The sequence below is a fragment of the Lissotriton vulgaris genome, chromosome 4_1 (assembly GCF_964263255.1).
Source record: "Lissotriton vulgaris chromosome 4_1, aLisVul1.2, whole genome shotgun sequence".
Taxonomy (NCBI): domain Eukaryota; kingdom Metazoa; phylum Chordata; class Amphibia; order Caudata; family Salamandridae; genus Lissotriton; species Lissotriton vulgaris.
In genome coordinates this window covers 367,219,865-367,247,334 of record NC_141691.1, presented here as the reverse complement: position 1 = coordinate 367,247,334, position 27,470 = coordinate 367,219,865, and the positions used below count along the sequence as shown (strand labels likewise).

Here is a 27,470-nt window from a genome sequence, read left to right as displayed (position 1 = left end):
CATTTCTTAGGGTTACCCGGCGGTCGCTAAATAAGCATACCAGATAAGGTAATTTGAGGAGAAACAGCAAGCATCGGGTCGTTTTTCAAGGAGCGAGAGCAACGAGAGATGCGGCAAGAGTGTTGCCCTGTCTGGCGAGCCCCGATTGGCTCTGGCGTGAATAGAGCGCGGAATTAGGGCAGCGCCATCTTGGAGGTATAGATACAATACGGTACAGTTAAAATAGGCACATTTAGAGCAAAACAAACAATCATAAGAAGAGAACAAAAGGTTCCCTGGTGCAAAGTTTAATTTTAAAATGTGGGTATGTGAACGAGTGCACGAGACCTAGACAGACAATATATCAGCACATTAACCAGCCGGTTACTCACGGCTGTGCGCTTGCATCAGGTCGTTTTTCAAGGAGCGAGAGCAACGAGAGATGCAGCAAGAGTGTCGCCCTGTCTGGCGAGCCCCGCGTGGCTCTGGCGTGAATAGAGCGCGGAATTAGGGCAGCACCATCTTGGAGGTATAGATACAATACGGTACATTTAGAGCAAAACAAACAATCGTAAGAAGAGAACAATAGGTTCCCCGGTGCAAAATTTAATTTTAAAATGTGGGTATGTGAAAGAGTGCACGAGACCTAGGACAGGCAATCTATCAGCACATTAACCAGCCGGTTACTCACCGGTTCAACTCGCTATGTTTAAGAAGATGCTTCGCACGCATAAGATCGCTTTATTCATAAGAGAAGTAAAGATACGTCTCATCTAAAAGCTTGGGACTTAACTATCTCTCCTTGAATCCCGAACACAACGGTGTTCTAGACTCCAGAAGAATACATCAAGATACCTTCCCCTTCGTAAACATTGTAAGAAATAAGCTAATAGTAAAACAAATGAAGAATGTAGAATGCATAAATAAATAAATTAACAAGAAAATACATTTCATATTTGTAAAATAAAAATATAGAATGTGAACAATGAAACATTTATATATACCATAAGCCTGCAGAAAAGAAAACAGTAGTAACATTTGTAATAACATTATAAGTAAGTCATTGGTCATATGTACATACAATTAGTTGAAACATTAGAATAATTACAGATGATGTCACTTGTCAACATAATAATCCTTGTACTACACAGGACGTTGATGTGTTCTTTGTACATGTTGGTTATGTGGAGTGGTGAACTTTCTCCAATTTGTCCTACGATTAGCAGATTTGGACAACCCAGAGATAGTTGAATCATTTAACCTTTCTTCAGGCCATAACCACTGAGGAATCCTAATAACTTTGGACAAACTCCAGACATTACCATCAGATAATTCAACTACCTGTCGACCAACACGTACCACTTTCAAAGGATCAGAAAACCGAGATTCACCTGATCTGAGAAATCTATCTTTCTTTACATGTACCCAATCATTGATATTGACAGGAATAGCCTTATCCTGACAGTCCTGAACAGATCCTCTGTTTTTGTCAATACTTTTGTTATCATTGTTAACTAATAAATCTCTCATCCACGTTTGACTCATATTAGATACACTTTTCCTTCCTCTCATTTTTTCAAAAGGTGATAAATCGCCCATACTCCTAGAAATATTCCTGTAGCACCAAAGAACATCACTAATCCTTTGTTTACAATCCTTTCCATTTGACATGGCTAATTGTAACCCTTCTTTAAATACTCTGATCCATCTTTCCACAATTCCGTTACTCTGTGGATAATATACGGAAGCACGTTTATGAATAATGCCATGATCCTCCAGAAAATCTTTCATCTCGGTGGATACAAATTGTACACCATTATCAGTTATGATAGACTCAGGAAAACTTTCTCTTTCAAAGACTTCATTTAAAAATTGTATCACCACTTTTGAAGTAATATTGGAAACAATATTTACTTCAAGCCATTGCGACATTTGATCGATAAGTATGATGGCCTTTACGGAATTCTTATTAAAGCACATAGGACCCGCAATGTCCAATGAAACACATTGCCACACACAGGGTCTAGATATTGAAAAATGTTCATAAGAAATAGTCTTCTGAGATTCATCACTTAAACAACATTCCATGCAATCTCTGACTTTACGTTCAATGGCTTTGTCCATAGCTGGCCACCAAAATTCACTTCTAATCCTTCTTTTCATGCTTGTCATACCTGGATGACCTTCATGAGCCATGTCTAGGATAATTTGTGGTAAATCACAGTTACGACCAATTGTACACCTCATCAACTCCTCATCTTTTAAAGTCCACTCATGAGCAATCTGAAAGAAAGGCAGAAGATTTTCTGATAAATCTTTTTTTCTGGGCCATGATGACTTTACATATTTAACAACCTCTTTGAGTATATCATCGTTTTCACATGACAATTTCCATTGCTTCTCTTGTATGCATCCATTTGACACCTTACAAATAGGAATAACATTTTCTAGATCATTGTCTTCCTCAACAACCTTGTCATCAGGTACAGGTAATCTTGATAGACAATCTACCAAGATGTTTTTTACACCAGGTATATATTCTGCTCTGTTCGCCTCGTCTGCCTGCTGTCTGGCGTTGTTGCTCTGGTTCTACTTCTTTTCGGGTCGTGTGTGCAGGCCCCTCTCTATCAACCCTACTTATAGTGTGAGGGTCTCATCAGGACAGAAATGACATGGGTACTGCAAATGGTGCCATGTTAGAGGTAACTTGGCTAATGATTTGTGTTTAAATAAGGCTGACGGGCTACAAAGGATCTAAACCTGGCCCTCTGTCTGTTTTACAGGTCTGTTAATGGATTAAACAAGTAAGATTTGTATATTCAACCATTTTTGTCAAAAATGTTTATTAGCATTTTATCACATATTACAAAGCAAACTGACAAATAGGCGTAGAAGACGTGGCATTTTAAAAAGACCATAAAGTGATGTACATCACTAGCTGTAGACCCCCTTCATATTCAACCATTTTAATAAACAAATTTATGGACACAGTTCGGGGTCATTTACCCACTACTTACTAAATATTAGAACATTGTAGGGATGGCCAACCCTGCCAACAGCATAATACCATGCGAAACCTTTAAAATTATGATTTTCACCAGATTAATCTGTAGTCCTGCATTCTAAGGCACATTAAACTTGAAGCTGTAGGCATGTTCGCCACTGCTTATCTGCAATCTTTTCCTGACAACATTAAGGTAGTTCTGGTCTCGTATGGACATTCATACCTGCAAGTGTCCCCATTGCCAATTTCTCACTACATATCAGTTCTGACCTCTTAACAGACATCACGTTGTAACCTGGGAATTGACATTTTGCAGTGAACCTTGTAACTAGAGACCCAAAAACCCCAGCTTTAAAGGGCAGTTAGGTAAAAAGCCAGGGTTAGCTGTTGGTATTAGACATACCAACAGGACACTTTGCAGCAGTGGATTTTGCTGGTATATGGAAATTATTGTGTTGTGTTTTTACCATTATCCCAGGTGTATTGGATAGTAGTAATCTTTCACAGGTACCTATTACTATGCATTGCATATTTAAATCCTGGGGTGTTTGGTAGGTGACCTGCTATCTATACTGACTAGTTAGGAAAGGCAGCTGATGTATCAAAGAATTTTATGTACTTTGTGTCTGTGGGTAAATGTACATATTGGCTAAGATTAGTATGAGACAGCTATTTCACCAAACAGTGAAAGAACTAAACACTGCCAAAAGATCAAATATTATTTTAATATCCCCAAGTGTTTACTATAATTAGGTCAGACCTAAAACCTGTTGCTAAACCAGCCCCTCTAATCCAAACACACAAAACTGAAGGAATAAAGGAAGAAGAAAATCTATTTTTGTGACATTCCTAAACAACAAAACTCAAACAGAATGTTCCTACAGCAGTCTTTCTTGCTGCTGCTTTGTGTTGCAGTGTTATATTGTTGTGGCTACTTAAAACACAATTACTCATTTTCTCTGACTTTCCTTTCGTTGAATGCCATTTTAGTTTGTGGTTGTGTAGGTGTTTATCAGAGTTTATATATTTTCACTGTTGAGGGCTTTATCAGTTTTTATAGTTTTAAACAGGATATCCTAGAGATTAGCAGCCTAATTCTCCATGAGGAGTATATGACCTTATCGAATGAGGCACATGGGCCCACTACATGCACCTGTTATGCAACTACGTGGAAGAGATTTGGCCACTTCTGCATCCATTCAAGGGCCAGGTTCAAGATATCACCCTTTTACCTTTTACAAATTGAGAAGGCAGGTCTTATGTTTACCTTTATATGTCTCAACTAATCCACTGTAGTGGCATACATGCAGAACAAGGAACACTCACCTCTTTTCAAAATTCCCGTGGTTAAAGCATTTATGATGGTGACTCAAAAGTGTGATACTATCAAGAACACTTCAATCCTCAGTGTGGAACATTAATGTAGTTCTCTCAAGGCTAATAGGGCAGTCTTTGAACTCCACTACTCTTGCAAACTGCAGTTTCTTTCCTGGAAGGTGGCCTTTTTAATAGCCATAACTTTGCTAAGGCACAGCAGCAAAATGCTGGTATACACTAGTCTTGAACTATTCCTTCAGGTACACAAGAATAGGGTAGTCAGTAGAACAATCCCTAATTCCTGCCCAAAGTAGTCTCACCTTTTCAAATTTACCAAACTACTGAGCTGCCTGTATTCTTTCCCCAGTGTGATTCCATAGCAGAATCTGCGTTCTACACCTTAGACGTCAAGAGGGCACTAATTCTTTACATTGATAGGACTAAGTCCTTCTGCAAATCTAACCAGCTCTTTGTAGCTTTTGCAAAGCTCCACAAACGTTACCCCATTTCAATGACGGGCATAACAAGTTGGATTGTCAAATGCATCCAACCCTGCTACCCCAAAGATAAACTCACTGCACCTCTGGCAAGCAGCTACCTGGTCAACACCACACACCTTTGCAAAACATTATCATTTGAACATATTAGCCTGTTGACAGTCTATGGTTGGCCATATAACGCTTTTCCAAATACCTGCATCTTCTGCCCGCTAGCCACTTCTTGGGAGGAAATTCCTTTAAATTCAATGTGAACATGTGTATCTACAGCCATGCATGCTAAAAAATTGAAAATGTTACCCCTTAAGCATCTGTTCGTAGCGTGCAGTGCTGTAGGCTCCCCTGCGCCTTCCCTCCCGCAGCTTGCAATGATATCGCATATTATACCTTACCATTTTGTAACATCTTACAATGCGCATGGTACATCACAGTAGTCTTACTCAGCACTCCACTTTAACTCACTGAGTGAAAAACAATTTGGGGTGGAGTTGGTGCCCATGCGTAATTTGGACTAAGGAAGGAGTCTCAGTTCACCTTGTGACTTGAAACTTCTATGTAATGTTGAAGCTCAACATTATATCATAGGAGTAGGCAGAGAAAGTGTATCTACACCACTACACGTTACAAACTGACACTTAAAGAGTAAGTAACATTTTTCTTAAAGGAAATTTGTGTTTGTATTTTGCTTTTTTGTAAGCTGCCCGTCTAAGACAAACTAAAACAAACTAAAATAGTTTAGGGTGAATTAAGACACTTGTGAAAATCTTTTCCGTGAGAATCTATTCCCTTTGAATGCCTAAGTAAAAAAATATTTGTTATGATCTGTTGCCCATGAAAACTTTTTTCTATATCTTGATTTTTGTAGTTTTCAAGAATAGCAGATACGTTAGTGATATATTCTCTTTTTTATCCCATAGAATTCGAATACAGGCTGTTAATGGCTGTGGTGCAGGTCCTTTCAGTCATTCAATTAAAGCAAAAACTAAAGCATTGCCTCCAAATGCTCCATTCCTTGAATGTGTTGTTTTCAGCCATCAAAGCTTGAAACTTAAATGGGGTGAAGGTACTACCAAGAGTTTTATTGCCAATCCCACACACTACAACCTACTAATGGAAGATAAGTTTGGAAGGTAAGAAAACCGCTTTGTACATTTGGTGTAACTGGAATAAATGTTTGCAAAAATAATCTTTTTGGGTCCTGTATTTAGTGGCTAAAAAGTATTTTAAATATATATAAAAACATAAAGGCAACCCATTAACCCCTAAGAACTTTTACATCATTAATGATTGCTCCAAAATGACTGAAAGTATAAAGTGCCAGGGCTTTTGTTTTGTGCTAATCTTGTTCAATGTAATAAACCAAAGAGGGGACCTCCCCCCTCTATAAATTACAAAAGCATAAATCATATAGGAAATATGGGTTTGTTGCGGTCCTAAATGGAGAAAATAAAAATGAGTGCTTAATTTTAGATGGGGAAAAGACACAATGCATTTCATACCTTTTATTTTTAGGACCTCATTATTTAAGTTTTACTTGTCTGATAAACCATTGTGAGAAAGTGCCATCTTTCTTGCATTGGTATGCCCCCACTTTTTGCAAACTGCTGATGTGCTTTGACTGAGTGTGCCCTGGGCTCCTGCCAACCAGGTACCCAGGGCCTGTGTTTCTTCCCTAAAACTGTGTTGAAACTAAAACCCAATTGGCATCTCTGGCCACCTGTCAGCCCCTAGTAAATGGTACCCATGGCATGGTGATCAGAGAAGGTCCCAAAGGGCTGCGGCACTTATTGTGCCACCCTTAGGGGCCCTGTACCCTGGCACCCACACACTGCCTTTGCAGGCTGAGTGTCTAAGTACAGAACTAAACAAAGAGTCAACATGGCACACATCCCTGTGTGCCATGCCCACAAGACCCACTGCCCTGGCATACATCAGTCACCCCTCTAGCTGGGCACCCTATGCCAGTGGTGTGGGCACATGTGCATGAGCCCTGTGCCCCTACAGTACCCAGGGCCATTCCTTGGCACTGTAAGTGCAGTGCTGCCTTTAAGAGTATATGGTGCTGGGAGGTCGTCATTACAAACTCCACAGCACCATGTAGGCCTCACTGAAGACTGAGAAGTTTGGTATCAAACTTCTCAGCACATTAAACCCGCACTGATGCCAGTGTGAGATTTAAAGTAAAATGCACCAGGGGGCACCTTAGAGATGCCCCCTGAAACCGAAACCTACAATCCACACCTGGACCGAGAGGCTGCCTAGGCTGCCCCACAGCAGACATGTTGCTGGACCCCTGGGTGGAGAGCACCCCGCTCTCCTGGGCCTGCATCAATGCACATCCTGGGCAAGGTGCTAGGTCTCCTACCCCAGAATGGGCAGGGGGAAGCTTCAAATGCCTGCCGCCTCTGTGAGCTTCTCCAGACCATTTGCTGTACCCAGCAACTACCCCCCTCCGGTTCTGACCCCCACTTTGACGGGCAGACTGGCGGGAAACCCTATGTCAGGAAGGGGGGGTGTCAGCCTGTGCCAACCCCACCCCTCAGGTTGGAGAGGCAAGGTGAAGCACGACCTAGGGCTGCGGCCATCTTGAAGATGGGGAGCCCTGCCCAATCACAGCTAGGCTCCTGCCCACCTCCCACAGGAGAGGAGCGGACATGGGGATGTACCCACCCCAGGACAGGGACCTATTGGTTCCTGCCCTTGCCCTACATTTAATGCCCCTAAATTCAGTACTTAGGGGCTCCCTGAACCTTCCTTCCTCAGATCCTGATAAGAAAAGAAGAAAGCAAAGCAAGAAGAAGACCCGCCATGCAGCTGCTAACAGGTCGACAACCACTGACTTGGCCCAGCCCTACCGACCTGTCGAACCTGGAACCTGCTCCTGCTTAATCCCGGGGACTCCTGCGGACAACAACCTTGGGACCCCCGGAGGACCTTCCTGCCTTGACCCTCTTGAAGACTGGGACTCCCATAAGCAGAGGCTCTGCTTTAACAACCATACCCTTGGTGCCAGCCAGGAAGCACCAGACCAACCCACTCGGCACCAACCGAGCCCGGCCCGTGCCCGAGTGATCCAAGACCAAGAGGACGCCCCCCCCCGGCAACTGGGACCCGAAGTCCAGTGCCAAATACCCTCCTCGACGAACCAGATGACGCCTGCTGCCTCAGAACCAGGGACCCCTCCAACCGCGACCAGCTGAGGGTTAGATTTCCCAATGCCCAAAGACACTCCTGCACCTGGCGTCCTGTGACCCCCCTGTGCCTTCCTTTGGGGCACCTACCTCTTCTCCAAGATCCCAACTTACCTCTCGAAGTGGTGGTCGTACCTGAAGAATCACCGTCCCGAGTCTGGAGCCTTTGTTCCCTTTTTACCTTTCCCATTGAATAACATTGAGCGCCTGACGGCTCAAAAGCACCCTGCACCCAGCCGCCCGAGTGCCTTTGGCCGTGCACCCTGTGTCCTGTCCTACTTCCCCATTTGCCCTGAGCAAGTGACCCGGAGCCCAGCTCCCACAGCCACGTGGCCTACTAGCCAGCAGCCGCCAATCGAAGGCCCCCTGCCTCTCATTGGATAACATTGGGCCTAACTACCTCTAGTTCACCTCACCTCCCCCACCTTAGGGCTGTAGCTGGCAGAGGTGGGCTCACCTCTTTTCCTCACTTGTTTTTCCTGACGGTTCTCCGCCCCAAAGTGGTGGGTAGAACCAGTGGGGACCAGTAGCTGAAAGCAGCAAATGATCTGGAGAGGCTCACAAAGGTGGCATGCCATTCGTGAACCCTGCCCATCCCGGGGGTGGAGGCTTGGCACCTCGTCCCAGGATGTGCATTGTTTCAGGACCCCGAGAGCAGCAGGCTCCCGACCCAGGGTTCCAGAAACATGTCAGGTGGTGGCAGCCTGCGCAGCCACTCAGTCAGGTCACTGGTAGTTGGTCGAGTTTCAGGAGGCATCTCTAAGATGCCCTCTTTTGTGCATTTTACATTAAATCCCACACTGGCATCAGTGCAGGTTTAATGTGCTGAGAAGTTTGATACCAAACCTCAGTCTTCAGTGTAGCCATCATGGTGCTGCTGAGTTCGTAATGACAAACTCCCAGCACCAAATACTCTTAATGGCAACACTGCACTTACAGGGCCCAATAATGGACTTGGGCACTGTAGGGGTACACGGCTCATGCTCCTGTACCCTCACCACTGGCATAGTTCACCCAGCTAGAGGGGTAACTGATGTATGCCAGGGCAGTGGTTTGTTGGCATGGCACACAGGGATGTGTGCCATGTCGACCTTTGTTTTGTTCTGCACCAAGACACGCAGCCTGCAAAGGCAATGTGTGTGTCAGGGTACAGGGCCTCTAGGGGTGGCACAATACTGCTGCATCCATTAGGGGCCTTCTCTGGTCACAGTGCCCTGGGTACCTATGGTACCATTTACCAGGGGCTGACATGTGGTCAGAGATGCCAATTGGGTTTAGGCTTCAATGCAGGTTTAGGGTAAGAACACAGGCCCTGGGTACCTGATTGGCAGGAGCCCAGGGCACACTAAGTCAAAGCACATCAGCAATTCAGCAAAAAGTGCCCCGAGCATTTTGATTTCTGTACTTAAGAAATCCATGGTCCAACTGGTGATTTATTTAATTTATTTATAATATATTGGTTGTAACAAAAGAAAATATCATGCCTCAGCTGTGTCATGTTGTCAGCAATTGTGGCATTCACCTTGCACACTTGACATCAAGCTCTCAATGTACATGTTCTTCATGGGAATAAGCAGTCATTGACATTTCAGAACATGCAATGTTAATCCAAAAGAATAGCTTACTTAAATGTATTAGCATATGTTCTTTATGTAAATAACGTTTTCGTTCTGCAAATTCTAGGTATATGTTTTTTAACTGTAAACTTTTATATAGGAAGGGGTGGGAGCACACTGCTTCGCCTCCCAGCACAGTTCGCCCCTTAGCATTCTGGTCAATGCAGTTCATGGTACATGCAAACTTTTATATCACGCCATCAAGTGTGCAGTCCTTGAAGGATTAACCCTCTCCTCCACTCCCATTCAACCAGTGCATTACTCCGCTAGCCCACCACATACATTGACTGATTGACCTTAAGAGTCTATGGTTTTGCAAACTAAGATATAGCGGATCGTCATCTAGTCCTCACTAAGTCAAATATTAGCTACATTTGATCTCATGTAACAGATAACACACGCAAACTTTAATTTGTCTTCAGATGCCACAATGTCAATAGTCTAAGGGATGGGAGATCAATTTGTATGTGTCTGATTTGATGCCTAAATTTCTTTGGAAAACCTTGCCCACAGGCTGTGCACTCCCCATAAGCTGATGTTTATCGTTATGGCTCCCATAGGTCATTCCCAGGGGAAGGATGAGAAGCAAGTCAGTCAGTTTTAGTATGTTGCATTAGCAGGGTGTGGTTCAGGGTACAAAAGTGCAGTAGGCATACTATGTACTGGAGAGTCGTTGGCCCCTGTCTTTCCAGCTACTAAGTGCAAGGGGCACACATGCATAAAGGAATATGCCACAGAAAGATTTGTCTGCCCACGGATAACCCCTCAGGTGATCTGGACTGATGCAAATTATGAGACCTATCCAGACCTTACTGATAGAGCAGCAGTAACTCTCTTTGGGTCTTCTCTCTAGGAGCCTTTCGCGTTGGGGCCTTATTCCTTCCTCTCCCCAGTGATGACTGGTAGCAGTCTCGGGGAAAGCAAGACTTAATAATCCAGTAGTGATTTAAACTTCACCCCTGAGTGCCCTTGTTTGCAGAAAATTATGGTGAGGTGGAGATTCTGATAGAGACATCTAACTGCACAATCCTTACCTTTTGAATTTCCTCAAGGGCTAGACTGCATCCGCAAACTTTTGTAGCAAATCCCTTGTGCGTCAACAGGCAGTGTCCTGTGATAAAATCTCAAGAAAACAGCCTATATTAAGGTACTGGACCTTCCTTTTGTAGCACAAGTCCTCACCCATCAATGCTGGCAGGCTTCATCATCGGGCTCTGCTCCTCGTTGGGCCGGCCCTTCAATGCCCTTTGAGGAGTCACTTTGCCTGAGATCTTTTAGTATCTTGCCTCTTTGTAAAGTGATCCAATTGTGGTTACTTGTGCGTTACAGAGTAAGATGAGCTTGTCTTACGTAATGTGAAAAATAATAATTAGTGTGTGTGAACTTGCACCCAAAATGTGGATGTGTACCTTATTGCGTTACGATGACCCTAATCATATAGGATCAGGGTTCTTTATAAAAGTGCTAGAGATTATACTGCCCACAGGACATTTGACCATCCGGCAGTCGTTGCCTTTTAGCCTACCTGTCTCCACCTCCCGAACACCATTGAGGAAGGCAGAGACGGGTTGGCTAAAAGGCAACTATCCCTGATACTATTTGATTGGCCTGATTCCATGGCCACTGAGAAGTCCACCTTGTTCATGACAGTAATAATAATAATAATAATAATCCACATTTGTAAAGCGCACAATCACCCATTAGGGTCTCTAGGCGCTGGAGGCCGTCGGGAAGATTAAGCAAGCTATTGCCCAGAGTCGCATGGTGCTGGGCTAATCTGCCGCCGGTGCCGGGGATCGAACTGTGATCCCCAGATTCCGGAGTCAGTCGCCCTAGCTGCGACTGAAGTGTTAAATCTTACTTTGCCCACTCAAGCATTTGAGACCAGTGTGGTGACTGCCCACCACAATCCAGTCAAGATCCTCTTCTCCCCTTTAATGAGACATTGACCTATTCTGGTGGGCACCTGGTCCAAGCCAGAATCTTGCCCTCCAGTCAATAGACAAGTGGTAAAGGGGGATTGGTCCTACTGCTAGGTATCCTAACTTCTACAGCATCTTTCTCCAGAGAGCTTGGAGATTCAGGCATCTTCAAGCTGCCTGAATGTCAGTTGCTTCTCAACAACTTCACCTGACCGGGAATATGACATTACAGATGTTCTTCACTGCCAGCCTCGCCTAACGATCTGCCAGTACAACCTGCCCCCTGGGCAGGTATTTGCTTGGAACTGGGTGGCAGACAACTTGCCAGCTGTCCCAGAGGTCTAACTTTACTGAGGTGTATTTTGGACAGACAGGATACTTTGAAATACTCAATAAGCTCCGGTCTGAACTCTGCCAACTGCCTGGTTAGGGCAGCCAAGGCTCGTGCAGGTAAGAGCAGTGGGGTGGTGGGGCTGGGTGGGGGGTCATTCCGTCAGACGATGACATGGGGAAATTCATTATTTATTTAATTTTCCTTCACCATAGTCTGTGGAAATCGTCTCACCCAGCCCCACTGCTCTACCCTGCACGGGTCGCAGCTGGCTTAGGGCAGTTGGCACCAGTGTGGTGCTTATGTTCCACACCTGGGTACGCTGCACGGGCTTCTCTGACATGCAACATTCCCTCATGGACATGTCCTTCAACAGCTTTAGGCTTCTAGAAGCGAAGGTGGGTTCAACCCTCGTAGGGTGGCTGTAGATACACATTCTTTGCTTAAGTCCACCATCTAATGTTGGGCGCGGATGGTTTCAAGTTGTTTTTCATAGGAGTCTTTCGGAGATGTGACTCCTCCCATAGGTAACACTGCACATGGGCATCGACTCCATAGTTAGATTGTTTCTTTCCGCTGACTGGTTCAGGTGTAATCGCTCTTGCTCCGGTTCAAGATTGTTTTTGGCCTCCGTTCCGTTAGCTAGTATATATTTACATTCAACAGTATTGTTTTAATCGAATAGTTATCTTCTGAATCGAGAAAATTCAAAGGGTCGGAATCACCTACTCGCCTCATCGGTCGACAGACCACAACCGGTTCTACCTTTTTAGGTCTCGCCTGTCGATGCGCATGCGCATCGAGCAAGGCGAGAGTATTGGGACTTATCTACTCTTTATCTACACTGCAAGGAATCGTGGCGATTCCTTGCAGTGCCCGTGACTTTTAAGCTCAATGCGCATGCGCATTGAGCTTAAAAGCGCGTGCACGTCCGTCTTTGTTTACCCGCTCCGCCCCCTCCCCTTCCCGCCGTGTCGCATTTCTCCTCCCCCTCCCCTCTCTTCCCTCCGTCTTGTATGCCACTCGCAACGCTCCCTGTTCTTGCTCTTACTCGCTTTTCTTGTTTATTTTTAGGCCTGTTAGTTGAGCTTTTAAAGTACTAACTTACCGACTCCTGACAACTCTTGTAATTAACTGTCTTAATATGGCTATAAACACTACGGAACCAGCCATTGTAACTATATACAAATGACATACCTTATGGATACTGTCTCAATATTATTACTGTTTAATTTCAATTGTTGATATAGCATATCACACATATATTTTGTACATTTCGTCAGGTTCTGCCTTTTCCCTACTTTTGTCTCTCTCCCTACTAATGATATTTCTACCCTTCTCTTCATCACACTTCAGGACACACTCTCGACGCAGTCTTCTCTTCCAGCACAGACATCGACTTCAGCCACGCCACAGAGCTCCAATGGACGGACCACAGCTGCGTCCACTTCACCTTCAAGAGAACGACGACCCACCACCACCAACAACAGGCCGCCCGCAGAAGCTGGAACAAGATCACAGCAGACCAGCTCGCCACCTCCCTGAGCCAGCACCCTCCTGCCAGCTCAGCGAACCCCAGCCAGGCCGCCGACAACCTCACGAAGTGGATCAGCAACTGCGCGGACGAACTCGCCCCACTGAGGACCCCGCCTAGCAGACCCGGCAGCAAGAAGGCACCATGGTTCACCGACGAACTCAAGAGCTCCAAGAAGAACTGCCGAGCCCTCGAGAAAGTCTGGAGAAAGGAACCGACACCGGACAACAGGACCTCCTTCAAACTTGCCACCCGGAAACACCACCAGCTGATCCGCGCCGCCAAGAAAACAGCATTCAAGGACCGGTTGGACAACAACGCACACAACTGCAAGGAACTCTTCAACATCGTGAAAGAGCTCTCCAACCCCAGCGCAGGAAACAACGACATCACCCCATCGCAAGACCTCTGCAACTCCCTCGCTTCATACTTCCACAACAAGATCGCGGACATACACAACAGCTTCTGCAACCAACCAACGCACACCATGACCGACCTACCACCCCCCACCACCACCCTCCACGCCTGGACCCCGATCAGCACCGAAGACACCATCCGCACGATGAACTCCATCCACTCCGGATCACCGACCGACCCCTGCCCTCACCACGTCTTCAACAAGGCCGACGCTGTCATCGCACCCCACCTGCGAGACATCATCAACACATCCTTCGACACCACCATCTTCCCTGAGAGCTGGAAACACGCCGAACTCAGCGCTCTACTCAAGAAACCAACAGCGGACCCCACAGACCTCAAGAACTACCGCCCCATCTCGCTCCTCCCGTTTCCAGCCAAAGTCATCGAGAAGACCGTCAACAAGCAGATGGCCGCCTTCCTCGAGACGAATGGATCCCTCGACCCCTCACAGTCCGGCTTCCGAGCAAATCACAGCACCGAGACCGCCCTCATCGCCGCCACCGATGACATCCGAGCCCTGATGGACAATGGAGAAACAGCGGCCCTCATCCTCCTAGACCTCTCCGCGGCATTCGACACGGTCTGCCACCGCACCCTAGTACGGCGCCTCAACAACATCGGAATCCAGGACAAGGCGCTGGAATGGATCATCTCCTTCCTCAACGGAAGAACACAGAGAGTCCGCCTACCACCGTTCAAGTCAGAGGCCTCCGAAGTCATCTGCGGCGTCCCTCAAGGATCATCTCTGAGCCCCACCCTCTTCAACGTCTACATGAGCCCCCTCGCGGCCATCGTACGCAAACACCACCTCAGCATAATCTCCTACGCCGACGACACCCAGCTGATCCTCTCCCTGACCAACGACCCCGCCGCCGCCAGAGCCAACCTGCACGAAGGGATGAAAGAGGTAGCCGAGTGGATGACGACCAGCCGCCTGAAACTGAACTCGGACAAGACGGAGGTCCTCATCCTGGGCCCCTCACCCTCCGCCTGGGACGACTCCTGGTGGCCTCCCGCCCTGGGCACCGCACCCAAACCGACAGACCATGCACGCAACCTGGGCTTCATCCTGGACTCCTCCCTCTCCATGACCAGGCAAGTCAACAACGTCTCCTCGGCGTGCTTCAACATCCTACGCATGCTACGGAAGATCTTCTGGTGGATCCCCACCGAGACCAGGAAGACCGTCACCCAGGCCCTCGTCACCAGCCGACTGGACTACGGCAACGCCCTCTACGCCGGTACCACCGCCAAGCTCCAGAAGAGACTCCAGCGGATCCAGAACGCCTCAGCCAGACTCATCCTCGACATCCCACGAACCAGCCACATCTCCGGACATCTGAGAGACCTTCACTGGCTCCCCGTCAACAAAAGAATCACCTTCCGCCTCCTCACCCACGCACACAAAGCCCTACACGACCAAGGCCCGAGCTACCTCAACAGCCGGATCAACTTCTACGCTCCCAAACGCCACCTCCGATCAGCCAACCACGCCCTCGCCACCGTCCCCCGCATCCGAAGAGCGACTACAGGAGGAAGGTCCTTCTCCTACCTGGCCGCCAAGACCTGGAACTCCCTCCCGACCGACCTGCGCCTGACCCAAGACCACCTCTCCTTCAGGAAGAAGCTGAAGACCTGGCTGTTCGAGCAGTAGAGGCACCTCCCCCCCCCCCCCAGCGCCTTGAGACCCTACGGGTATGTAGCGCGCTTTATAAGTGTCACTGATTGATTGATTGATCATGGATAAATCCTTTTCCCTCCTCAAGATGTCCCCCAATCTTTCCAATCTGGGAAACGAGCTGTTTCCCCTAATTACATAAGCATGGCCACGCCCGCTTCCGGGCTTTTACTAGCGCTCTCACACGCACACTGGTCGGAAGTACTGCAGTTTCAGCCGAGAGCCGCACACCGCTTCAGCTTTCGACCCACGTTTCTGTTCCTGCGATTCTGCCACCTTTTGGTTGCTTTATGACCTGTGTTGCAGGATGGAGCCACTCACAGCAGTTGTTGCCTCCCCTTGGCTCTGAAAACCATTTGGCTACTGCACTTCGCCGCCACAGAATTAAGCTCGATTAGGTAAAACTAATTGCAGTATGCGGCTACCTTAGCCTAACAACCCCACTTTTTCTTCACCTTCATAAATTAATTCATGACCCGCTCTATCCCACCAGCCGCATATGAACCGACCGTTTTCCCGGACCCCATCCTGCTCATGTCATGATTTCACATCACTGTGCTGGTAAGGACAATCTTTTACGCCCCATCCTAGTGCCAACAGAGCTCACGTGCATTATATGTGTGCTCAATACTTTCCATTCGTTCCTCCCCAGCTCATTTGACCGGTTCCTCTGGATGCCAGAACCGACGCGCCCGTGGTAGCACCTATCGTGGGCATTGCAATTTTGCTTGTTTTGTTTATTTTACCCGCTGTGTCGCCGTGTCTCCGATCCTTTCGCTTGTTTTTTTTAGATTGTGTTGTCAGTGTTGGAAAAAAGAGGCACATTTGGGTTGCCTGGCTAGTTTTTGACTTGCGGTAGTTCTTCAGGAGATTCTTTCAGTGCTGTCATTCTTGATTTACTTGCTTAAGCTTTCTGCCACTGTAGTAAGCTGGAATTGGTGCCGGAGTAGCTGTGAAAGACCTAAACCTTCTGTAACCCACTTTTCCTACATCAACCTCTGGTGTAAAGTCGGGAGGAGGCGTCGGCGACTGTTCTTCCTGCGGCTGCAGGCAGCCAACCTCCACTGTGCATATTGCAGCTCTCCCCTCCCCCTCATAGTAGACACAAATGCCACTCCTAGAAACTCTCGGGCAAGCATCACACCGCGGCACTCTTCCTGTAATGCCATAGTGAGGGTTTCTGTTCGGCTCCCTCAGCAAACAGCAGGGGCTCACAGGCAGCAGGTCAGTGTACCATCAAAGCTGCACATATACGGTGTGTACAATACATGGTTAAAGAGCCAAGTTTTCAAACCTGGTGAACAGGGTACTTTACAGCACTCTCACTATTGAGCCTGAGGCAGGAAGACAGCACTTCCCACGTTGACAGTCAACTTTGATGAGTCTCAACAGGCGGCGTAATCTGACGGCAAACTTTTCCTACTACATCGAATTTGATGTGTTGGACCGCACTTGCATAGGAACAGCGGTCAACCCCTCCCCCTCGACCCCTCCCCCTCAACCCCTCACCCTCACTCACCCTCACTCACCCTCAACCCCTCACTCACCCTCACCCTCAACCCCTCACCCTCAACCCCTCACTCACCCTCACTCTCACTCATCCTCACTCACCCTCAACCCCTCACCCTCACTCACCCTCAACCCCTCACCCTCACTCACTCACCCTCAACCCCTCACCCTCAACCCCTCACCCTCAACCCCTCACCCTCAACCCCTCACCCTCAACCCCTCACCCTCAACCCCTCACCCTCACTCACCCACCCTCAACCCCTCACCCTCACTCACTCACCCTCAACCCCTCACTCTCACTCACTCACCCTCAACCCCTCACTCACCCTCAACCCCTCCCCCTCGACCCCTCCCCCTCAACCCCTCACTCCCCCTCAACCCCTCACTCACCCTCAACCCCTCACTCACCCTCAACCCCTCAACCCCTCACCCTCACTCACCCTCACTCACCCTCAACCCCTCACCCTCACTCACTCACCCTCAACCCCTCACCCTCAACCCCTCACTAACCCTCACTCTCACTCATCCTCACTCAACCACCCTCAACCACCCTCACCCTCACTCACCCACCCTCAACCCCTCACCCACCCTCAACCCCTCACCCTCACTCACCCTCAACCCCTCACTCTCACTCACTCACCCTCACTCACCCTCAACCCCTCCCCCTCGACCCCTCCCCTTCAACCCCTCACTCACCCTCAACCCCTCACTCACCCTCAACCCCTCAACCCCTCACCCTCAACCCCTCACCCACCCTCAACCCCTCCCCCTCAACCCCTCACCCTCACTCACCCTCAACCCTTCACCCTCACTCACCCTCAACCCCTCACCCTCACTCACCCTCAACCCCTCACCCTCACTCACCCTCAACCCCTCACCCTCAACCCCTCACCCTCAACCCCTCACCCTCAACCCCTCCCCCTCAACCCCTCACCCTCACTCACTCACCCTCAACCCCCCCTCACTCACCCTCAACCCCTCCCCCTCGACCCCTCCCCCTCAACCCCTCACCCTCACTCACCCTCACTCACCCTCAACCCCTCACTCACCCTCACTCGCCCTCACTCACCCTCACTCACCCTCACTCACCCTCAACCCCTCACTCACCCTCACTCACCCTCACTCACCCTCACTCACCCTCACTCATCCTCACTCATCCTCACTCATCCTCACTCATCCTCACTCACCCTCACTCATCCTCACTCACCCTCAACCCCTCACCCTCACCCTCACCCACCCTCAACCCCTCACCCTAACTCTCACTCACCCTCACTCACTCACCCTCACCCTCACCCTCACCCTCACCCTCACTCTCACCCTCACCCTCACCCTCACCCTCACTCACACTCACTCTCACTCACTCACCCTCAACCCCTCACTCACCCTCACTCACCCTCACTCACCCTCACCCACCCTCACCCTCACCCACCCTCACTCACCCTCACTCACCCTCACTCACCCTCACTCACCCTCAACCCCTCACCCTCACACAGTGCAATAGGTCTCGGAGCATTTGAGTTAGAGCTTTTAGAATTGTTTATGGCTTTTTTTATTTGTAATTCTTTAGCATTGGCTACAGGAAACAAAAATGCTAAAGATTTACAAAAAAAACCCATAAACAATTCTAAAAGCACTAACTCTAATGCTGCGAGACCTATTGCATTTCCAATGCTTGTTTCCACTGTAACAGCTCTCTATAAAAAGGAGCTGTTAACTGACCGCGCTCAGTTTCATTTCTGTCCGCAGTACCGCTCAAAGTACACTCATACAGAGTTCCATTTGGTCTGTAACTTGTGCCTCTCGCCAGACCACAGTCCGGACATCCTTGGTCTGCGTGACAAACAAGATGAAGAAGCCTCCACAACCCAAAATGAATTGGCCCCATACATGGTACCGGTTCCAACTCAGAACAAGAACTACAGTTGGACATAGTAGAATCCTTCCAGGATCGTCAAATCATGAGTCCTTCAGCCCCTGATCCAAATACCAAAAAGCTATGGTGCACACCGAAAAATACCTTTGGATTCCCTGCCCTTGAGCTCGACATCAAAACATCAGTTTTCAGCAGGAGCCTCCACCTTGACCAAATCAGACTCCAGTCCCAAAACTGAAGTCTTCGGACCGAAACAAAAAACAGCTTCTGATTTGGTACTGAGCTGGTAGGCCCTGAAATCGCAACAAGTTATCGGACCTAAATGTTTTACTTTCAGGCCCAAGACTTTTAGCGTCGGATCGAAATCACTACTTCAGCCTATTCTTGAAACAATGTCGAAAAGGCTTGATCCGAAACAGAAAACTTTATAAATACTGCCTGGTACAAAGAAGATTATCCTACAGCCAGCAACCACTCAACTTCCCACAAAGCTATTTTCAGGAAGCTCTGTACACTTCACCACCCTCTCTTAAAAAACAAAGCCATTTACATTTACTTATGTCTCCATCACAACCTACAACGCCATTTCCTAATTTTTCAGGAGGAAAACATTTCACCACATCAATCCCCTTCACACATAGAGGAAACTAATAATGAATTTATAGACCATCCGCATCCTCAAGACACTTGGGATGATTGACATATATCCTCAGCATAATACCAACCCTGACCTCAAATTCCACACGTGCTTCACCTCCAGACAATGCCTCTACTTTTCAAGATTTAATTGAAAGAGCCGCTTCCTTTCATCAAGTCTCTTTACACAAAGATCCCATTGAAGAGGACTTCGTCTTTGAGACCCGCACTACTGCTCTAAGAAGATCACTCTATTTACTGATGATTAAGGGGGTTCTACGTCATGCTGATAATATTTTTAAAGACCCAGTTAAAGCTTGAATTATCACACCACGAATAGATAAAAAGTACAAGGCTGTACGTTCAGATCCTATATATATATATATATATATATATAAAAAGTCAATTAACACCAACTCTCTAGTAGTGGCGAATGCTAGAAAACAAGCAAATTCCCAAACCACTGAGAATGTTCCTCCACCAAACAAGGAGTCAAAATTAATTGATGCCTCAGTGAAAATGGTAGCTGCCCAATCAGCCAACCAATGGAGAATCGCTAACAGCCATGCCCTATTACCTCGTTACGATATAGCACACTGACATGGAATGGAGGGCCTCCTCCCACATCTCCCAGAAGAATGTAAAAGGAGGGGACAGGAGTTAGTTAACAAGGGAAAACTAATTACCAGCAATTCCATTAAATGTGCTCTTGATGCCTGCCTTTTGCTTCCCCCAGCAACTGGCTCCCACCGGTTCTGCCCCCACTTTGGGTGGGAGAATCATCTGGAAATTTAAGCTAGAAAGAGTGGTGGACCCATTGGACCCGACTTAAACTCCCTTAAATTTCGCATTAAGGGGCGACCATGAACCTTGCCTCCTCAGATTTGTGGAAGAAAGAAGAGGACACCTACTGCTTTTGCCCCAGCCCTACTGGCCTGTTCCGACTCCGACCTGCCTACAGCGAAGATACCAGCGTGTCCAGTAACCCCCCAGAGCGCAGAGGACTTGCCCTGCACTCACCTTCCAAACTCTGTCTCCTGTGAGCACCGGATTTGCTCAAACCAAAGACTCCAAGACCAGAACCCAGACGCCGGCGGTCCTGCACCACCTATCAACCAGCCGTGACTGCCTGAGCGGCCCAACACACCAAGGAGGTCTCCCCAGCAATCCTGGACTAGGATCTGGTAACCCCGATCTCCCATAGGCTTCGCAACGACACCTACATCCTCAACCTGAAGGATCCCCACGACAGAACGCGGTAAGAAGAACCCATTGACAAAAGACACCCCCAAGTTCCCAGCTTACCTCTCCAGCCAGTATTCGCCTTCAGGAAGTCTCCCTGCCTGAGGCTGCAGCCTCTTTTCCAAACTCAAGATCTTCATTGGGTCTCCGACGTCGCCTTAGCACTCTTGTGTCACTGGTGGTGCAACTCATGTGCTGATTGTTGGCCCCTGCAGTGCTGATCTTATCCCCAGGAGGTTTAGTCCCACACCCAAGTGCCTAACCGAAGGCCCTTCTTAGCCCCATTGGCTAACATCGTGCTCCTGCACTCTGCATCCGGCTGCATCAAAGCCGCTGGTGGTGCAACCTGCGTGCCTATCTAGACCTTAGAGAACCTTGGTCCTAACCCCCAAAACGCGAACACTTTTTTTTCCAATAGGATTCCTTGTAAAGAGATTTTGTGCCTAAAAATGTTGTAGTGTTGAACTTTTTATTGTATAAACCTTGTATATTTTCAACAGGGGAGTACACACCGAGTGCATGATGCTTGTAAAGCACACTTGTTGCAACACACGCTCGGGGGGGGGGGGGTAGAAAAATAAGGGCATTGCACTGAATGCCTGAACAAAACACAGCATGTGAATCTAGAAAAGTCTTCACACTGAACATTTTTTGTTCACTGACCTTTTTCTTCTACATGATAACAGATATTCAGAGTACTTCATCTTCACTGATTCCCAGTGTTCTAGAACCCTGTATAGGGTTGCTAAATTAACCAGGGCAGGGGAAGTGGGGTGCTGGAATTCTTGCAAGTTGTACCCTTTGTGGCAGCCTCAGACCTGTTTCCATGCAGGTGTTGGGATTCTGCTGTGAGGTATTCTAGCTGGTTTAGAAGCAAAGGCTCAAATCATTACTACAATTATTAACTTACTTTAATTAAATAAATCTAGGAGTAACATTTATAGCAATGAAAGCAACGTATATATTCCAAAAACATATGTTGTGATCTATTGATCGGTGCAGTGCACTCTCTTTTTCAGGTTTGTAACTATTTATAGTGGACCATGTCACACTTATAAAGTTCAGCGACTGAACGAATCCACAGAATACAGCTTCAAAATCCAAGCATATAATGATGCTGGAGAAGGCCCATTTTCTGAAGTGTACACTTTCTCTACAATCAAATCTCCTCCTTCTTCAATGAAAGGTGTGTACATTTCTCTTTCAAATGTGAACGCAGCATAATACAATATTGAACAAGCATTGGTAAATGCATTAGGTTTCGCCTATGTGATTAATGTGTTTTTTGTTGTAAGTTGTAGCTTGCTGAGTAGTTGTACCATATAGGTTACAGAATGTCTGTTAAAGTGTTATGACTTGTTTATGTACAAAAAGGCAATATGTTGTGCTGTTACTGATGGGATAGTGTGGGTAAGTAATAGCAAAATTCTGACAAATGAAATGAAAAGGAAGTAATAGAATTCATTGATGTAGAAGCAATATTATGTGTTTAGACGAGTTCTGACAACTTTTGCGCCAGGTGCCGCTGCACCATTCAAATCATGACCATAGTGTCTGCTAGATAACTGCATTTGTGACTGTCTGTTTAGTAGTAAATTATAGCAATATTTGATGCTTAGAGGAGTTGACAACTTTTGGCCCAGCGCCACTGCACCTGCTGCACCATTTAAGTCAAGCCCCTTTCAGTTGCAAAGTAACTGCACTTGTGACTGCCTGTTTAGTAGTAAAATATAGCAATATTTATTGTTTAGTTGAATTATGATAACTTTTGGCGCCAGTACACCTGCAGTTCCATTCAAATCGTGATCCTAGTGCCTGAAAGATACCTGCAATCGTGACTGCCTGTTCAGTTCTAAAATTTAGCAATAAGTCTTTTTTCGAGTGTCTGACTGCTGGTGCGCGAGAAATGTCACATCGTCGTACCGGAGTCAAGCCTTGTGACTCCTGTCAGAAGCTGATATCCGTGACTGATTCGCACCTCGTGTGCCTATGGTGCCTGGAGCACGACCACGACCCGAAGTCGTTCTCCGACTGTCAGCCCATGAGTCTGAAGTCTTTGCAGGAGCGTTGCCGAAAGCTTTTGGAGGCCCGGCAGTCAGCTTCTTGTCGCTCCCAGTCTCACTCGAGGGGAAGGTATCCAGACCAGTTGCGGAGCCACCACACCTCATCCAAGTTTCCGGGAGACAAGGCATCCCCTGCCCACCTTTGTATATTCTACAAAGCCCTCCACCGTATCTTTGGGCAGCCCAACTCCACCGGTGTGCCTTCGGGCCCTATAGAGCCTGTTTTGGGGCCCTCTGCCTTAGATGTCGGTGGCTCCAGTGCTGCAGGTTCCCCATGGATTCAAGCCTGGATGCGGATCAACGCTGTTCGACCTTACTCCACCTTCCCCGGCACCAATCCCAGTGACAACGCCCCAGGTATTTTTGTTCCCTTGTATATCCCAGGTGTTCCCTATCGCTCTGAGGGTGGGTATGAAGACTGGGCGGGGTCGGTGGACCCTTTAACAGACCAGCTGGAAGACTGGAGTGAGGAATTGGGAGACGCCAGTTGTCTGGATACAACCCCAGACCATGGCATGCTTTCTTCCCCTACCGTGGTTATTGAGGAGGAAGCATCCTATGCAGTGGTGGCACATAGAGCAGGCAAGGGTTTGGGCCTGGAGCGCCCTACAGTGGCAGTCAGAACTACCCTCCTGACAGAGGTGCTTCAAAAGGCGGAAACTTTCTCTGAACCTCTCTTGCCCTTTAATGAAGCCCTCTCGGACGTCCTTCTAGGCACTTGGTCCAAGCCCAGCACAGTGGCCCCTGTGGAACGGATGATTGCCCACCACCACCGCCCGGCTCCGGGCGATCCCATTTTCCTCTCCCAACACCTTTCCCCCTGAGAGCTTGGTGGTCCAAGCCTCTTGTTCCAAGAACACATGCCCTTCTGCAACCCCGGATAGGCAATCCAAGAAGCTGGATCATCTTGGGAAGCGTATGTTCTCTTCCTCCAGCTTGGCGCTGCGATCCGTGAATCCTGCATGCCTCTTGGGCAGCTATACCCATACAGTCTGGGATATGGTTGCGCAGGTACTGCCTCAGTGCTTGGAGCAAGCTCGGCCATTTTCTCCCAGGCAGTGGCGGATGGGAAAGATGCTGCTAGATACACAATGTGTTGTGGACTAGATACCTCCGACTCTCTGGGCAGAAGGATAGCCCTTCGACACTACATCTGGTTTTTCGGGGGATATTCAAGCAACCTTGCGGGACATGCCCTTTGATGGCCGTCTCCTCTTTGGTGACAAGGCGGACTCGGCGCTCTAGCATTTTAAGGATTCTCGGGCCACGGCCAGATCCTTAGGCCTCGCTGCCTTCCGCCCCATACAGTCTGCTTTTCGTCCCTTTCGTGGCTACTGAAGGGGCACCCCACCACGTCCGACCCAATCCAGCCCGGCTCACACAAGCTGCCCAGCTTCTGCATGGCCGCGGATGTGGTACCCAGCGGGTAGGCCAAATCCATCCCCCCCCCCCACCACCCCCCCCCCCCCCGCCCTGCAGCAGCCTTCAAATCCTCCTAGTCCAACCTTTCAGGGCCATCAGCGGCCAGTGTGTGGCAGGATTCACCATCACCTCACCCACTAGCAATCCATCACGTGAGACAGGTGGGTTTTGCAGATAGTTCGAAGGGGCTCGACGACAGGCTGTTGAAGACGGGCTCAGCCCAGGCTTTCGTCTCCCACCTCCAGACTACGGCGGACCTCCTGCTTTTCCTGGGGTTCACTATCAACGTGCCGAAGTCACATCTGATTCCCTCTCCGACGCTCCACTTCATCGGAGCTGTTGTGGACACAGTGCAGTTTCGAGCCTATCCTCCCGAGCAGCGAGTCCGGTATGTTCGGGATATGATACCGATGTTTCACCCCCTATCCCTGATTTCAGTGAGAATGACCCTGAGGTTGCTGGGCCTCATGGCTTCCTGCATTCAGGTGGTGGATCATTCCAGGTGGCATATGCAGGCTCTGCAGTGGGACCTGAAGCTCCAGTGGACGCAGCATCAGGGGAATCTTTCCGACTACATCCAGATCTCGGAGGGAACGGCGCAACAACTGCAGTGGTGGTTGAAGAACAAGGATTCGGTCAGAGGCAGATCCCTCTCCCTTCCCCAACCAGGCCTCAAAGTGGTGACCGATGCATCATTTGTGGGATGGGGCGGCCACATGGGAGAGGCGGAGATCAGAGGAGTCTGGTTTCTGCTGGAGTCCGGTCTCCATATCAGCATGTTGGAGCTCCGGGCGATTCTCTTGGCACTGAAAGCATTCCTTCCCTCCCTCTAGTGGGAGGCAGTGCAGATGTACAGACAACACCACCGCCATGTGGTACTGCAACAAGCAAGGCGGGGTGAGGTCCTAGATCCTTTGTCAAGAGGCTCTTTGCCTTTGGACAGGGCTGGAATATCAGGGCATTATCCTGGTGGTTCAACACCTGGCTGGTTTTCTGAACGCCAGGCGGACAAACTCAGCCGCCGGTGCCTGGTGGATGACAAATGGCGTCTTCACTCGAAGTGGTACTAGGTCTCTTTCAGCAGTGGGGAGAGCCTTGGTTAGATCTGTTCGCCACTGAAGAGAACTCCCAATGTCAGCAGCTCTGCGCGTTGGAATTTCCTAGGCAGCACTTGCTAAGCGACGCTTTTCATCGCAAGTGGAGTTGCGGTTTTCGATAGGCTTTTCTGCTATATACCACTTCTGCCCAGAGTGCGGAAGAAGATCAAGCGTGACCAGGCCCAAGCTATTCCTGTGGCTCCGGATTGGGCACAAAGAGTCTGGTATCCCGAGCTGCTCAAAATGGCCATCGATCCTCCAATCCTACTGCCTCTTCAGGAGGATCTTCTGTCGCAGCAGTAGGGTACAGTCCTCCACCCAAACCTGTCCTGCCTCCACCTCTTTGCGTGGAGATTGAGCGGTGGTAGTTGACGTCATTTGACCTGCCTCCCGAAGTGTAAGATATTATCTTGGCATCGAGGCATCCCTCCACTAAGACGGTATATGCCTGCAGATGAAACACATTTGTGGCATGGTGCACAGCAAAGGCTGTGGATCCCCTTTCTGCCCCTCTGTCTGAGGTTTTTTGTTCCTTCTTTCTTTGGCCCTGCAGGGCTCTGGTCTGGGCACTCTTAAAGCCTACCTGGCAACAATTTCTGCTTTTTATCTGCTACCAGATCAGCCCTCTTTGTTAAAGTCTATTGTAAGTAGATTCTGTAAAGTCATTATTCATCTCTTTCCTCCATCTCCTTTCATAATGCCTAAGTGGGAATTGAACCTTGTTTTGACTTACCTTATGTGCGCTTTCCTTGAGCATCTTCACAATTGTCCTCTCAGGCTTCTCACTCTTAAGGCTGCTTTTCTTGTTGCTATCACCTCTGCTTGCAGGGTAAGTGAGCTTCAGGCTCTTTCTTCTGAGCCCCCTTTCTTCTTGGTCCATCCAGACGAAGTGGAGCTTCAAACAAGTCTCTCGTTCCTGCTTAAAGTTGTCACTCCTTTTCACATCGGACAGACTATTACTCTGCCCACCATTTTCCCGCTTCCGCACCCACCCAAGGAGGTGGAGAGACTCCTCCGTCTGGACCCGAAACATGTGCTGTCTTTCTACCTTGACCGCACAAAGTATTTCGGGTGGACGACCAACTCTTTGTTGGCTATGTGGGTGTCAACATAGGTCACGCTGTGCAAAAGCATACCATCTATTGATGGGTAGTCCTATGAATCAAGATTTGTTACGCTTTGGCTAAAAAGGAACCTCCAGTGGGGCTGCAAGCTCATTCCACTAGTGCTACAGCAGCAACCACTGCTTTGTCATGTTGAGTTCCACTCATCGATATCTGCCACGTGGCCTTCTATGCACACGTTCAGCACACATTTCTGCCTGGATAGTCAAGTCTGGAGGGATGGCTACTGTGCCCATTCTGTTCTCCGGGACTTTCTTGTTTAAACTTGGTTCACAGACCCTCCTCCAGGGATGGTATTGCTGGGGTATCTATTCTAAGGTAAGGAATCATACTTTCAGATGAACAAATTACTTACCCACCCATCCTCCCCACTCTGCAAACTGACTTCTAGGATAGGGACTCCCTTACAGGGCCCTAGTTGTAGTGCACCAGTGGTCAGTGTATTTCATGGCTCTGCGCTTCTGGTGTGGAAAGTCGTGTCAGAACTAAAGTCAGCGCGCAGGGGCGGCGTCTATGTAGGCACCGCAATGTCATCCCTGCAACCATGACGCCGACGACGGACGCAGAGTCGACTGACGCGCAGGGGTATTGCTGAAGAAACATTCTCGGGGGTCCAGTCTGACGCCTGGGGGTAATTCTAAGTGAAGGGATCTATAACTAATACATGTCTCTTACAGATACATTGTTGCAGAAGGTAAGTAACTTGTTCTTCCACACCCTATAAACACTTGCAAGAATCCACCTGGTCTGCGCTGAGCAGACTTAGGCCACTTGCAGCATGCAAGTCCCTATTCAGCTAGTGATGGCTACCTGACCATCCTCCCCACTCCACTTGACTCTAATCCTGTAGTTGGTTTTTCTAAGGAGGGTGTGTGTGTATGTGTGTGTGTGTGTGTGTGTGCGTGCGTGTGTGTGTGTGTGTGTGTGTGTGTGTGTGTGTGTGTGTGTCTGTCTGTCTGTCTGTCTGTCTGTCTGTCTGAAGCACCAGTACATTTGATGATGAAATATTGTAAAA

The 27,470-nt window shown here is 48.3% G+C and overlaps 1 protein-coding gene across 1 annotated transcript in view; it reads left to right on the top strand.

Moving 5' to 3' along the window:
• Positions 1-27,470, top strand: part of LOC147718758 (fibronectin type-III domain-containing protein 3a-like) — a 417,154-nt gene that overhangs the window by 306,355 nt on the left and 83,329 nt on the right. The window contains exons 24-25 of the mRNA XM_086918744.1: positions 5,715-5,927; positions 21,769-21,935. Coding sequence (XP_086774870.1) covers positions 5,715-5,927; positions 21,769-21,935 — 380 coding nt within the window. The remainder of the gene's footprint in view (positions 1-5,714; positions 5,928-21,768; positions 21,936-27,470) is intronic.